At 42.9% G+C, this 15,666-nt stretch overlaps 1 protein-coding gene and 1 long non-coding RNA gene across 2 annotated transcripts; one reads left to right on the forward strand and one right to left on the reverse strand.

Annotated features, from left to right (window-relative positions):
* The first annotated feature begins 1,324 nt into the window (after positions 1–1,324).
* On the forward strand, positions 1,325–13,693 carry grb2b (growth factor receptor-bound protein 2b). Its single transcript, XM_061303188.1, has 6 exons — positions 1,325–1,525; positions 4,615–4,865; positions 10,660–10,757; positions 11,153–11,275; positions 11,592–11,760; positions 11,944–13,693. Exons 2-6 carry the CDS (start codon positions 4,788–4,790, stop codon positions 12,127–12,129), a joined length of 654 nt encoding a protein of 217 aa, XP_061159172.1. The 5' UTR covers positions 1,325–1,525; positions 4,615–4,787; the 3' UTR covers positions 12,130–13,693.
* Positions 2,830–3,810, reverse strand: LOC133170347 (uncharacterized). The gene is made up of 2 exons (XR_009718562.1): positions 3,671–3,810; positions 2,830–3,603 (listed from the first exon to the last, which is right to left on the reverse strand). It is a non-coding gene; the product is annotated as an uncharacterized LOC133170347 (long non-coding RNA).
* Positions 13,694–15,666: the final 1,973 nt, after the last annotated feature.

A 15,666-nucleotide genomic window follows, 5' to 3' on the forward strand; every position in this document is an offset into this window, starting at 1 on the left:
CCCTTGTAAAGTGGTCAGTACTAGAAACAATAAAATTACATACAAAATAATATAGTTATAATTATTTCTAATTAATTAATAGTTAAGTACTTTTTAATGGTAACCCTAAATCCATAAATAAATGCAAAATTGTATTTTAATCGCACCACCAGGTGTCAGTAGTGACAAGGTAATGGTATGTTCCAGATCGGCCCAACTGAAAACCAGATGGCTGAAAAAATAAAAGAAATACACTGTGACCAATAATTTGGTTAATATGAAAAATATTATAATATTGTTTATTGTTAGAAAAATAAACAATTCTACACAAAGTACATTTAGCATTTTTTGAAAACTCATTAGCCAATGCAATTGTTTTGGAGTAACCCACGCACGAATAAGGCCGTTTTGGTGGTGACAGTTATGTTGGGGAGGAAAGTGACAAAAGAGGATTTTGGCCAGTGGAAAAAAAAAAAAAAAAACAGGATTCTGACTTTCTTTTTCTCAGAATCCTGACGTTCAAGTGAGGATTCCCCACTTTAAAGTTAGGATTCTGAGAATAAAGGGAGAATTCTGACTTTAAAGTGAGGATTGCGACTTTATGACATGCCGTAGAAAGCGGAACAACTTGGGCGGGCGCAGTTTCAGTTCCCAAAACAGTGCAGGCTGTCATAAAATAAACATAAAACATCGATATCTTATTGAACAGGTTGGGCTTTTGCTCCGATACGTCAGCAGGTCCGCCATATTGGATGTGTTAGATCAGCTGCTAAACTAACACAAGCAAACGGCACACATACCAATTACAAATATGAGGAGATAATAGAATAGAATGTGGAATTAATAATATTAATGAATCTACAATACATGGAATAAAATAGAGCCAAAACACACGAACGATATTTATTCCATACAAATATTCTCTTTATTTGTGCATCACTGGTCCCAACATATTAAGAATACCTCGGATTTTATTTATTTCAGCATTTTAAATAAAACTCAAATGAATTATTTCACTACACACAGAATGTACAATTTAAGGATAGTGTAGTTAGTTTAATGTTGACTTAGAAAAAAATGGAAGTCCTGTGTGGACTGAAATAAGAGGCATCATAAACTGAATTTGAATGATTTATGCAGTATTTGAATTGCAATTATTTGCCAAGTTTGAATATAAATTATATTAATTCTGTTTCTGTTGGCACATTTCTCCGATGATAGTTGAATGATAGTTCCGCTTTGCCACATACAATATGGCGTCGGCGTCAAAGTAGGAGTCGGAGCGTAAGGCGTCAATTTAAGGCTTATATATCTACGAGGCTGACCATCCCAGTACAGTGAAAGGAAGCGGAAATAAACGTCGTCAAGCTTATGCTAACAGCTCGAGTCAGGCTCCGAGGACGGGCTGGAAGCGATACATGACACACATCGGAGGATTTTTTTTTCTTTTTTTTCTCGGCACGAAAACCGAGAACGAGGATCGGGTAAAAACGCGATCGGGATTTCGTTGTTAGGCTGCTAACATCGACGCGGAATATATCGAGTGGTGAGTTTGTCTTCATACGCGTTAAAGTTAGGTACTGTTTCCTTTTCGCGACGCAGGCTAGTCAAGTTGAGTGAGGCTAGCGGGGCTATCTGTGCCACTACGTTAGCATCAACAGCTTGCGCTATGAAGAAAAAAAAAAAGGTGTTTTCTCTCTTGTCAAATTTACCAACGCGAAGCTAGCCGCAAGCTTCCCGTCATTTATCAACTCATCGCTTCAAGTTAATGGCGTGTTCACTTGTTGATTAACTTAGCATTTTTCCAACCGGTTATGATAGATTAGTGGAAGTGAGATGGAGAATCACTTTGCATCGCAGTTATTGTTATCCGACCGTTAGCCGGTATGCTAACCTTAGCCTCCTAGTGGACTGGGCGCAGTCTTTTGAGGGGGGGTTAACCGGAGAAGTCTCCGAGAGTGCATGAAACAACGATTTAATAACAAATATATCATTTGTGTACACGTAGCCTCTATCATCTACTGACCTTGGCATTGAGAAGTAGTTCGAAATCGGTGCACACAAATGAAGCGGAAAAAACGAACCGAATATGAACTGCGTCTGGCGGAGACATCCAAGACTTCCCCAAAGCTCCTGTTCGCTTATTTGAAGAGAAGGACCAAGGCAGGAAGCGGCATACCTCCCCTTCGTTCCCCGGGTTCTGAGGATCTCCTTCTCCAGGATGCCGAAAAAGCTGAATCACTCGGCTCACAATACGCCTCTGTGTATACCGTCGAGCCGCAGATCCTGGATTCCCATATTCCTGTTCCTGACTCAGGCTTCCACCATCTTGTATTTGAGCGAGAAAATGTTATGAAAGCACTTCTGGAGTTACGGCCGGACTCCTCTCCTGGGCCAGATGAGATGCACCCAGCTTTCCTCAGAACTATTGTCGAGCATATTGCAGAACCCGTCCGACACATACTCCAGCTTTCCTTGGAAACCGGACGTCTACCTGTCGACTGGAAAATCGGCACAGTCAAACCAATATTCAAGGGAGGAGCTCGCCATGATCCGACAAATTACAGACCCATATGTCTGACCTCGATCGTTTGTAAGGTCATGGAAAAACTACTAAAGCGGGCTCTACAAAATCACCTGAACGAGCTTGACGTGCTAACTGCTGCTCAGCATGGTTTCCAGGAAGGACGTTCCTGTGTATCGAATCTCTTAGTAGCCAGAGAGAAGTGGGTAGCTGCCGTCGACGCTGGTAAATGCCTTGATGTCATTTTCGTGGACTTTAGCAAAGCCTTTGACAGAGTACCTCACATGCGTCTCCTGCTTAAACTCCAAAGGGTTGGTGTAACTGGGAAGATCTTATCCTGGATTGCTGACTTTCTGGAAGGACGTTATATGCGAGTGAAAGTCAACGACGCATACTCAGCGCCTGTGCTTATGTCTAGTGGAGTGCCACAAGGATCGGTCCTTGGACCCGAACTCTTCAAGCTCTATGTCAACGATCTCCCGAAAGAACTGAACATTGAGTGTTTACTGTACGCGGATGATTTAAAACTTTGGGCTGAAGTTACTAGCGTCGAGGATGCTGACCGTTTCCAAGACGTGTTAGATAGGCTCCAAAGTTGGACGGAAAAATGGCTGCTTCCAATAAACCATGCCAAATGTTCAGTGCTCTCCATGGGAACTCAGAATCCACTCGGGGCGTACCATATTGGAGGATATCTCCTTAAAAACACCACAAGTGAGAAGGACCTTGGTGTCATAGTGTCGTCAGACCTAAAGACTAGTCTTGACACCACGAAGAAGGTCACCGCTGCCACCAGGATGTTTGGATCCATCAGACGGTCTTTTGCCCGTATGACTCCTGCGATTTTCAGACCCCTGTTTATCTCTCACGTGCGTCCCATTCTTGAGTACGGACTGCCTGCAGTATTCCCATTGACCAAGTACGAATCCGATATGCTGGAGCGAGTTCAACGTCGCGGTACGAAAACAGTTGCAAAACTTCACCAGCTTTCCTACGAAGATCGACTGGAACAGCTGAATCTCTTCTCTCTGGCCTACCGTCGTCACCGAGGAGATCTGATATATACCCGGCGCATTCTCCGAGGCGAACTTGGTGAAGACCTGAGGGAGTATTTCATCTTAAATAATGATACATCGACACGTGGTCACAGTTTGAAGCTATACAAACCGAGGAGGTTACGCATCCATGGTGACGCCACTCTCTCTACCCGTGTAGTTAATAGCTGGAACCGCCTACCCGAATCATGTATCACAGCCCAGTCAGAGGAAAGTTTCAAGCGAAGTATTGACGCAGTGTTTAAAGTCTGAAAGGTGATGCTTGGTAGCATCCCTTCAACGTCCGGGAAGTGAAGGAGCTGACAAGGGATTCTTCCCTCTGCTTTCTACCTCTCAATGAAGTCAATGAAATCTCAGCCCATATTTACTGGAGAACATCTACCAAGATTAGTGTTTCTATATGCCCGACTGTGTCACTTGAGCGCCAGCTCTTTATTGACTGATAAAATGATTTATTAATTATTATTATTATTAATAACTCTTTTGGCGATCACTTATTAGATGGAACCGATTCCGCAGATTCCACACGTATGTGTGCTTTTCTTGCGCGCGCCCAACGACTTTTCTAGAAGTGTTTCACATCCTCTGTTGTAACACGTCTTACTCACATTTAGAACGGACATAACGTGCTTTAAAAAATATATATAATAATAATGATAAAGCAACAGTGTTGGCCAGCTCGCTGTTGGCGGGCAAGTCAGGTTTAATGACCTTAGGGATCGTCCGGTTGTATTAGATTGACAGACATTTGTAAACAACTTAATGAGATAAACTTGCTTTATCCGTTTAGCAAGTGTAGGTTGAGCTAATGTATCACTGTGCATAAGCTCCAGTCTGCACAGGTGCTTGGGAATCAATGTCGGGGTTGATTTAAATGGCTTCACAAATGTTATTTATTCTTTTTAAGCATAAATGGTTGTCATCATTGTCACGCTATTTGTTTGCACAAGGATGTGCGAATCTCAGCATCTTTTCGAAGAACAGTTCGCACAAACCTGTGCAAATTTCTGCCCAGCCCATCTTAGTCAGCTCCTTCTCTCCCCCCCCCTATTACAGGAACCTCGCTGCGACCTATGTAAGGTCAAAGCCCTAAAGGAACGGGTCACAGACGGGAGGAGAGACTCGGGAGAAAAGCATCTGGACGCAGAAGCTGGGATCAGCGCTGTTTTTATTTTTGATTCAGTCCCTGAATCCTAACTTGAGCCAGGACGTTATCTTGCACGCACGCCATGGAGGCCGTTGCCAAATACGATTTCAAAGCGACTGCTGAAGATGAGCTTAGCTTTAAGCGTGGGGACGTCCTTAAGGTACGTGAAAAGTCTTTCATTTTCATTGGAGGGAATACTTTATGTAAGCAGTTTGAATGCCATCAACATCATTGTCTCTTTTTTTTTTACGTTTTAGATGCCTTACGTTACTAAAGGAAAAAACCAACTCTATTTTGCAAGGGTGTGCACACTTATGCTTCCACCCACATTCAGACAGGGGTGTGCAGACTTTTTACACCCACTGTAGAATGATCTGTCCCAGCAACTTTAGTTCCTTATTTTAACTGCATCTGTTTGAGTCCACTTGTTGGCTCTACCAAACATCTCTACAGAAAATGATTTTCGAGTTGCGCCGGAAATGAAATCTTGCATGTAAGCTCTATTATAATTTGAAACATGTACCGTAAAGAATGATTTGTTTCTTTCGCGAGCCATTGTTGTTCGCATCTGTATCGCGGGTCGAGTTCCATCTTCTCCTTTTCAAGTTATTTCTAGAGAAAAGATGGATCTAAAATGCCTTGCCACAGTACTGCCCCTGGCACCATTTGCAATTCATCGGAATCATTTGTTGGCTGCTTTCCCCCCATCGGACTAATTTGCTTTTTGAAGCAGGCACGATGTTCTTCCCTCTGCCGGATTGAATCGTCCCTTTCTCTCACTCTTCCATCTCCTTTATCCTCGTCCTCTTATTGCCTTCCCTTCCAACTGCATCCATCCTTTGGATGTCTGAGACACTTGCAGTAAAAATGGAGCCACGTTATACAAAACATAATTCTATTTTCAGGAATTTGTCTTTCTGAGAAAAAGCTGTATTATTTAGTAGCATTCTTATCGTCGACTTTAATAATGCCAGTCATCTATAAAAGATGTCTTTCTGTACTTAAAAGTCTGCCCGGACCTGAAAGCAGCAGTTAAGGTCCAGCGCGCTCCGTGGTACTTAAACGCGGCTACCGATTGATGAAGCGAGAATCGCTTCTCTGTGGGTGCCAATGAATGCGCGGTCAAAGCGAGCCATCTGCCGATACTGATGTTAAACGGTTCTGTTCTGAGGACAAAAGGTCTCTCATGGGAGCGTACTGGCCTTTCTTATACGACTCTAAGCATTTGGACTGAATTGGGGAGACGCTAGCTGTGCATTGCGTGAATCGGAACACGAGATGGCTTTTATGGAAACATTGCAAATAATCCACTGTCACTTTTCAGGTTCCCCAAGTAGCTAAGCCTCCAGCGAGCGAAGCCATCACTGCGTCACTGTTCTTTGGCAACAGCTGGCCCCCCTCTGACCATTCTGCCCTCTAATTTGCAGCCTTGAGTCATTCAGTAACATTTGGGTCTGTCATTTGCCGTCTCGTGAGTCATCAAGCGAACCGTCACCAAACGGTATCACAGCCGGGCTTCAGCGCTCCAGTCAGCTATTAAGTAAAAAAAAAATTGAAAAGAGCCTTTAACGGTTGCTAAGTTAGCGTGGATACGCTTGACGCGCCGGTTTTTCTTCTTTTTTTTTTGCCGTATCTGCTCTTGTCCTTCGTTTTTATGTCCGCTGATTCCGAGGCAAAGAAGGACATCTTCGTAAAGTCTGGCCACTGCCCCAAGCAAGCGCTGTGCTCATTTCCTCTTTCAATAAATAAAGATTAACAGCCCGTCGGTGCTGACAGAATAAGCTCCTGTCAACAGTTCTGGTGGCTCTGTGTCAACACTTATAATTAAAAGTCATTGCGCTCACCGTTTTTACTGACTACCGGCCGTCCGACTGTCCAACGATCACATCTTGGTCCTTGAGTGTCATCTATTTTTATTTTTTTTAAATCCACAAACTTTGAAGTGAAACGGGATTAATAGAGACAAGCCCAAGACGGTTTCTTGTATATGCGTGCGTTTATATTAAGACCACAACGTGGCATTTTTCACATCCTGTTTGTCTCGGCCAACCCCCCCCCCCCCCTCGCAACTTCCTGCATCTCCACACTCAACTCCAGCAAAGCCCTCGTCTGCATCGACCACAATCTCGTAGCGGCGGTGCAGAGAAGCACGAGTTGGGAGTCGGGCTGAAGAATTGTCGTATGCAGTCAGCCAAACCTCAGGCATTTTTTTTTTCTCCCCCCTCTCGCCTAGCTCTTTCCACTTTCAAATGTTCTCATGTTCTGACGAACGTTGTTTTGTGTGTAAAAGCCCGTGAATGTAATCCTAGAAAGAAGCTTTTAAGCCTGTTGCCTCATTACTTTCGATGAAGGCTCTCCACCCATCCCTGATTAATGGCTCCCACATTGCCTGTTACCCGTTGAACTATTGATCGTGCTCTGCGAAAAGTGTTTTATCAGCGCTGGCTTTTCGTACCGAAATGTCACCCCCATGCGTTTACGGACAAATCCAAAGCCGTGCTTTGGCTTAAAAACTTTAGCACGACACCGAAAACGGCTTTATGGGTTTTTGCGGCTGCTTGTGCACCTTCAAATGGAGAACTGAGAGGTTAATAGGTAAAAAGAATGTCAGTTCTTAGTGAACGCAATATTGAATATTAATTTGAGGAGGTGGCTCCACACAGAACCTCGACCGGGGTCACCACCGGGCATTATCCGATTGCTCGCTAGAGTCCAAATCTATGAAGTAGGCCACATTTGGACTGTCTGCTGCATATACTGTGCACCCCTGGGCAGAATTAATCCTTTGGCGATGGCTTAAATGAGGTCGATCGACCGAGGTGCTTGTTTTTTTTTTTGTTTTGTTTTTTAAGATAAGGTGACGCAGACATCAGCTCCCAACAGTTCGGGTACACACTGTGATGATGTCATGAACGATGACAGGTCTTTGAGGTATTATCTGCCGATTGGTGATTACGTCATCAATCTTTGGTTTGACGTGGAAAAATCCAAATGTTGAAGTGACTGTAGGCCCTAGTCTGCTGGGGTTTTTTCTGTTTGTTTTTTCTCCATGCTTATCATCATGCTCCTGGTGTCCCGGTGCCCACGGCAAAAACATGTGGAAAAACACAAATAGAGCCTTTGTGTGTTTGCATCAACTATCTCCATCCCTTTCCTTTTTGTCCCACTTCCTTCTTTTTGCAGCAGCCCGATTGTACGTAGCCCAACTATCACTTAGACCCCCCCCAACATTTGCTAGGACTCGGAAGGAAAGTGAGAATATTTAAATGGAGCCACTGATGGATTTTAGATGTTTGTTTAGCTGTCATGATTTCTCTTTTTATGTTTTTTTTTTGGGGGGGGGTCCCATTGGTGCCCTCCTAGTCGTTTCTTCTCGCGCTTCCTCTATTTGGCTTTCGTGCTGAGTCAGAGAGCTGCAATTAGGATTCCTCCTCATCACCACATCACTTCCTGCTCATGTGTGCCAAAAAGAGACTTCTGTATTTAAAGCGAGAGAGCACCATCAGTCTTTCTCTGAAACCCGGAACGTCCTTCAGTGCTGTCGCTCCAGCACTGACAAGTCTTAAGTGATTGAAAGTAGGTCAGAAGTCACGGAGACGGGTTAGTCGATAATCAAGATCAAATAAGACCACTGTAAGTGTTAAATAGTTGCTGTGATTTGTGTATTTATGATGCCAGGCGGTTGGGCTCGACATGGAGGAGGCCTCGGGCATGATTGTCAATTCAACACTTTGATTTTGTGCGATTCCTGTAATCTTCCTCGGTGTCTGAGCTCATGACCTCCCTTTTGGTGAGTCGGGCTCAGTCTGCTGCTTCCCCGCTGGGCATAAAGGAGGTCACGCTCCGTTGCATGACTTTTGCAAAATAACACCAAATGCTTGTTTATCGGGGAGAAACTTCACAAACCCATTTTGAGATGTCTGAAGAAGCAGATGTGGCCCAATCTAAAAATCTGACATGGTGTCGCGCAATCAAATTGACTTTTAGTCCTTGCCGCATTTTCCGGGATAATCAGCTGATGGAGAGCTTCAGGCTTTGGAAATTATTTTATCTGCTGCCTGCACCTTTTGGGTAGTCTTTGGCCTACTTGCATCTATTTATAGCCACAAATGAATGCATATCGTTGTCACAAATGGTAGGTTGTAAATTTGGCCCCAACCTCATATGTGCAACTTTGATCAGTTTTATGAATGTAAAAAAAAAAAAGTTGCTCTCATGGCAAAAAAGTATTCTGATTCTGAAGCTGAATTTGTCTTACTCTAGTGGCTAAACTGTCTCACGCCCAGATTATCTTGCACTCCAGAGTAATCCCTGCTCTTGGGTTTTTTTTTTTTTTCTTTCTCAGCCCATATGGACTGTCCTAGTGCATTCATCATCTTGACATGTCTTCTCCATGCCGCTAGCTCCCTCATTTGCTCCTTTCCCGTTAGACAGGTTGAGTTTGACTCTCATCCTTCCATTATACTCGACTGTTTAGCCATAACTGTTCTCCATCATTTAGGAAAGATTACGTTATTGCATCGTTGTTGCGGAGAAGTGACAAGGCAAAATGCCGAATTGAAATGAAGCCATTTCATTGGCTGTTGTAAATTGACCGAAGTGCTGAACAAAAGTCCGTACGACTCGAAATTGTTTTCAGGTCAGCCATGTGTTTTTCCCCCTCATGTTGTGTCAATGCAAGTGCTATAATAATCTAATGTGAGAGGGGAACTATGCCGTGGCAGCTGTAGAGAAGATAATCCCTGCTATAGACCTTCGCCTATCAAATAGCAATTTCTATCCATTGTGGCTCAATCAGATTAAAAAAAAAAAAAGACAACAGATAGTCAGCAAAAAATAGAAGGATCGAAATCGTCCAATGGCGACCGCGCAGTCAGACATGTTGCTGTGGTTGTGTGGAATGAAGACTGCCTGCCAAGCCGATATTTAGTTCTGCGTCCGCCCCGTCACTTCCAAGAGACACCAGATAGACATCGGAGCTAATAAAAGAGCCAAGTGGTTTTTATTTGATTATAACCAGGCCGACTGGTACGGAGAAAAAAAAAAAAGATGGGGCTGATTATTCTATCTATTTTATATTTTTATTTTTATAAGGGTTGGGTTAGCAGCTGAGAAAAGCTAGCGACAGCTGGCATTTGTCAAGCTCGCTGGAGCCAAAAAGACCCCAGGCCACTTGCGACAACGCTAGGGCCAACGGGCACACCTGTCTTGCCTGGCCAGGGAACCTCATTTCAAAAAAGATGTTTTCCCTTTTTGAATTATGTAGATGTGACGCGATCAAAGGAAGTCAAGCCTCTCAACTTGTGAATTCGAATGAGTGAAACTGAGTCGTACGTCAATGCAGGGTTCTGCCTGACTGCTTCCAAGAGTTGAGATTAATGCTCACACTGCTTAAATTCAAGCTGCTTAAAGTCTCAATGGAGTGACACATTAAAGCTCGCCGATTCTGCATTACAATGACTGCCTTTGCGTTTTTGGGAGGGGGGGGGGGCATTTTTAGGCAATGTGAATTGCAAGGATTTATCTTATCCACATAAGGTGTGTGTTCTATTTTTGAATGGAGCGAGAGGATTAGAAAAGCCAGCCACACACAAAGAATGAGACTATACCAAAATATCACTTGATAAAAAAAAAAATAAAAAAAATCTTGAGGGTTGTGGCTTAGGTAACTTTCATCGCTGACTAATCTGTATTTGTTTCCGTTGAATCTATTTTTAAAATGCGACATTATGAAAACAAAAAGAACGACTGTGCTGTATCTATAAAGATCGATGTTGCTATCATGCGGTAAACTAAATAAACATTGTCATCTTTAAAAGAAAATAAGAATTAAGTACACATTATGATTTAACATTTACCAGCAGCATTGCAATAATACAACAGGAAATCAAATTGTATCGACATCAAATATGTCATTCGTGTGCAACATGATTTTTTTTTTTTGTCTTCACCAGGTATTAAATGAAGAGTGCGACCAGAACTGGTACAAGGCAGAGCTCGATGGAAAAGATGGCTTCATTCCCAAGAATTACATCGAGATGAAGCCCCATCCGTAAGTGTTCTGCTTGAAATTCCTGCTCTCCAAACATGGCCTCGCCAAAAGCAAAGCAAATCAAAGTGACTTTGGTTAGATTTGTCGGAACTGCAGCTCGACTGCTTTACATGAAATATGCTTCAGGCTTTTGTCCTTAATTAAATATTGACGTTATCATTGTTGCACCATGAAATCTTTTTGCCCAGTGGGTTAATTGCTCAGAATGCATTGATAGTTCTTTTTTTTTTTTCCCCTAGACAGTACTTAACTTGAGAAGCATTACGCAAGTAGACTATACACTGTATAATTCTGTTTATTTAGTTCGTTTTATTGTAAGCTAGCAATGTCAATAAACCCAAACTGCACAACGGGGGTCAAAATTGCTAAGCTCAAATGTTTCTCTTTTCATCCAGGTGGTTCTTTGGGAAGATCCCTCGCGCCAAAGCAGAGGAGATGCTCAACAAACAAAGGCTCGATGGAGCTTTCCTCATTAGAGAGAGCGAGAGTGCACCGGGCGACTTCTCCCTCTCGGTCAAGTGAGTAGCACCACCACCACCACCCCGTGAAATGGAATTGAACCGGAGACAACCATCATCGCTCACGCCCCCAACGATCGATGGGCTTCACAGATTTCCGAGCTCTGAGTCAACAACGCGTCCACTTCCTTATTCTTATAAAGTCTGAGCTGGGTTCACTCGGTATCTTCTTTTCCAGTATTTGCTGAGTCAAACGTCTTGCTTCCTCTTCTGCATTTCCATCGCGACTTTACCGAAAGACGCGTCGTGTCACTGCTGTTCACACGATAGGAGGTTTCATTTTGTTGTGGAGCCTAACGCTGTGACCCTTTTCCAGGTTTGGGAACGATGTGCAGCACTTCAAGGTTCTCCGTGATGGCGCCGGGAAGTATTTCCTGTGGGTGGTGAAGTTTAACTCCCTCAATGAGCTGGTGAACTACCACCGCTCCACCTCCGTCTCGCGTAACCAGCAAATCCTCTTGCGGGACATCGAGCAGGTCCACCAGGTAACTATGACGACAACTTCTTGTAAAGCTGTTAATCCTTAAAAACTAGCTTAATGCTAACATATAACAAGAAATGTCATAGACCGGCTAAAAGAAATGAGCGTAGATGGTACATTGTATTTCGTTATACTTCCATTCCATGCCGTTTGCTAACCTCTGTCCGCCTGTGTTTCCATGGCACAGCATCCCACATACGTGCAGGCGCTCTTTGACTTCGACCCCCAGGAGGAAGGCGAGTTGGGTTTCCGACGCGGTGACTTCATCCAAGTCTTGGACAACTCTGACCCCAACTGGTGGAAAGGCGGTTGCCACGGCCAAACGGGCATGTTCCCGCGCAACTATGTCACGCCGGTCAATCGGAACATGTGAAACACTCCCGCCATGTAAACGGCCACCGCACCACCACCACCACCACCTTCATCATCATTCTAGATGTCATCCCTCCACCCTCATCTGATCCCCGAACAACCACCCCTTCTCCCCTCACCTCCCTCCCTCCGCCCAATCCTCTTCGCCCAACCCCACGATAGCACGAGCAGAGAGGAAGAATGCAAACAAGTGAAAAGTGAGAGAGAGATAAGACAGGAGCGCTGTGATAGGCGGCGGCGCTTTGCGGTGGCTGAGCAAAAAAAAAAAAATCCACTTCGACTCATACTGAGACTGCGAACGCCTCGGTGAGGATGGCGACTGCCTTTGAGCGAAAGAGAGAACCAAATGATCTGACTCCCACAGCCGCTTCTGTCTACTCCTTAACTTCTTAACATTCTGCCGTTTTGCTTTTGCCGCATGTTCTTTTATCAGCCACATCTGTTTTAAAAGGAAAAAAAAACACGAGAAAAATATTTAAAAAAAAAAAGACAAATGTTTTTTTAAAAAAGAGAAAGAAATAAGAGGAGAAGTGATGCCATATACAGCAAGTTTCCATGTCTACGATGATTGGCTCGTGAGCATTGTACATCAGCCATCGGCTGTATAAATAAATCAACTATAGAGAGAATCCATTTTTTAAGAATATATATATTATATATTTCTGTGTTTGTCTGCATTACCTCTCATCACAAAGTTGTAAATTATGTTCAATGGTTTGTTTGTCCCAATAAGACCTTGTAGCTCTAGTATGTGCTGAATTGTCCTTCAAGTTTCTATCTGAGAGATCTCGGATAACGCGCGACGTTCCTCACGCAAGGGAAAGTCCACTTAGCATCGGGAGAAGAAAAACCAATCGTGCTGGGGAAACTCCTGTCGTTGAGCGGCAAGGGTACGCAGCCGTGAATGCAAGCCATGTATGACGTCAGACCCCCCCCCCCCCCCCTCGATGATGTTATTTGTCGCAAACCATTTTGAATGTAGCTGACTGAGTCCGCAGACTTTAGCATGTGAGATGCAGGCTCGAGGAGTTAACTCCATGGCTGTGCAAGGGAAAACACGCTGTAACGTTATCCACGGTCATTCATCACATTTACAGTACCGCTAGTTAACGTGCATACTAAAAAAAAATAAAGAATCTCGCATGGGGGCTGAGATTGGATAATCACGTGTAAATCACCAGTCTGCAACTGACACACATGTACTTACCAAAATTGAGATCATCTCAACCGACCCCCCCCCCCTCCCCTCAACCCTCCCAGATGACAGATCAGCTTAAATGTTATTGATTTTTGTCAAATGTGGTGTCGAGCACTTTTATTTTTTGGTCAAAGATTTCCTATCTGTTCTGGTTTAATCAGTGTTTTTTTTTTTTTGTTTTGTTTGTTTCTTGCTCTCTCTGGATAGTGCCTTTTCTCTCTGGTGTTTTAGCATCTCCCACCCCTTTCCCTTTTTACGGGGGCCTGCCTGTCCTGCAGTGAGAAACAAGTGTACATAATCTAACATGTCCTACCACCCTCTCCCACATCAACTCACCTTAGTCCTCCCCCCCCCCCCCCCACCTACATGGAACTCTTATTTAAATGTCTCTCTTGTCTTACCTAAAGATACTGTCTCGGTTTTGCTCCTTTTTTTTTTTTTTTTCTTTTCAATTAATAAAATGCAATTATTAAAAAATTGCGTTGTGTGTTCTTTGCAACCATTTGAGAGGGTTGTGAATATTATCAGGGTGACATCAGAGGTGAGTAAGTGCTATGAAATCCTTGTCACGTGTTTATGAAGGTCGTGCTCAGAGCATAAGTGAAGATTTTACACTGCGATGGAGTTCACAGTAAGGTTTTTCAGGCTCTGCTAAGATGAATCACTGGTTGTGCTCTTCTGCCCACAGGCACTTTTGACCGCCTGCTGAATGGGTCAGCGAGACAGTTTTATCTGTGACAGCCTCATGGTGAGTGTCTGTCTAACAAAGCATCAATGACAGTGGTTTTAATCTGGCACAGACCACACACACTGTTTTTTTTGTCTTTGGTCCAATCTCATTCTTCTCAATGGTCGTTTGAGTCTTTTAAACACGTTTGTTACATCAGTATTTCTCTTTTTTTTACTTTTACTTATCTGGACTCTTTTCTATTTATGGAAGATATCAGCCTGCTTCAGTGCTCCCATTCAATTCAAGGCACCCGTGACGCATTAACTGACATCTCGCTTTAATTTGAATGAAAGAATGTTCTCATGAAATAAATCCTGGTCTGAAAGTCTGCGTGAGAACAAAATATTTGGACATTTGTGTTTGGTCAAGTTGAATAATTCTCTGTCAATTTTATGGATGTTTTATTTCCCCCTCTTGGATGTTGACCTATTTTGTCAAGATGGTGCATGTTAATTGTACCTTGTTGCCTGCAGGCTGTTTATTATATGTTGCATCCAGCCAGTATTTTAAGATGAAGGATTTGCAAGGGACGAGGGATTGAGGTTCAAGAGATTATCAAATGACCTGCTTATGGAATTCACATTATATATTTAACCTTTTTCTTTTATTCTAAATAACAGGTGTCATACACATTCCTGGGGGCCATACCTTGCATCACTAAATCTGAAAAGTGTGTTTAGTTTGTGCTCTGTGCTAAATAAGCAAAAACAAACAAAAAAAAATCCTCACTTGAAACATTTTTTTATCAATTTTTTATTTTCATCAGTTGTTTGTAGTGAGGGTTATTTGTTTGAATGAGTTTCTATTTGTGAGTCATCCTTTGGTCTTTTGCAAAATCATGGATGGATCTAAAATGCAATGGTGAAGTTTAAATTTGTGCGAGAGGTGTGCGGTGTGTTATTTGCTGTGGACTGTCCCCTCAGTTTAGCTCTTATTTTTCTACCCTGGTTAGTGCTGTTAATCATACTGGAGTTAGCAGTGAGTTGAAGTTGAACTCTTCCTCCTCCCCTGTAACATATTAAATCAAGAGCCTGTGGAAAAGGTCAGGTCAGGTCATACACTTGCATTGAAAATATTTATCTGCCATGCAAAAGGTTACCAATTCCCGCTTGCTTCCCAGTGCCACCTGTTGGGTAATTCAGTTATACAAAATTAAAATATGTATTGTCAGCATGGTGAAATAGCGGTTAGCATATCGCAAGTGACTGTTTATTGTTTGTTGGGCACTTGCTTTAGCTTACATTAATTAGTTAGCCGGCTCGTTAGCTACGATCGACTTCCGCCACTGTTAATAGCCAATCTGGATCTTTTGCTGATTCATCCTGCAGTAGCGGTTCTGAGGGGGCAAAAAGGGCCCCCGATAATCTTAAATCTGTCAAGAGGTCACTCCTAAACACAAAGATTAATCAGTAGTATAAGTATTAAAATAATTATATAACATATAACGCAATAGGTGAATTTTTGATATTTTATAGAGAGAGTTCAATAATAGACTAGACACATTTTACAATATTTTTATTAGCAAATTGAATTAACAAGGCAGGGAAATATTGACATTTTGTGAGGTTCAGCTTTGAAATAAAAACAGCAGTAAAATATCTAACAGTGAA

The sequence above is a fragment of the Syngnathus typhle genome, linkage group LG17, assembly GCF_033458585.1.
Source record: "Syngnathus typhle isolate RoL2023-S1 ecotype Sweden linkage group LG17, RoL_Styp_1.0, whole genome shotgun sequence".
Classification (NCBI taxonomy): domain Eukaryota; kingdom Metazoa; phylum Chordata; class Actinopteri; order Syngnathiformes; family Syngnathidae; genus Syngnathus; species Syngnathus typhle.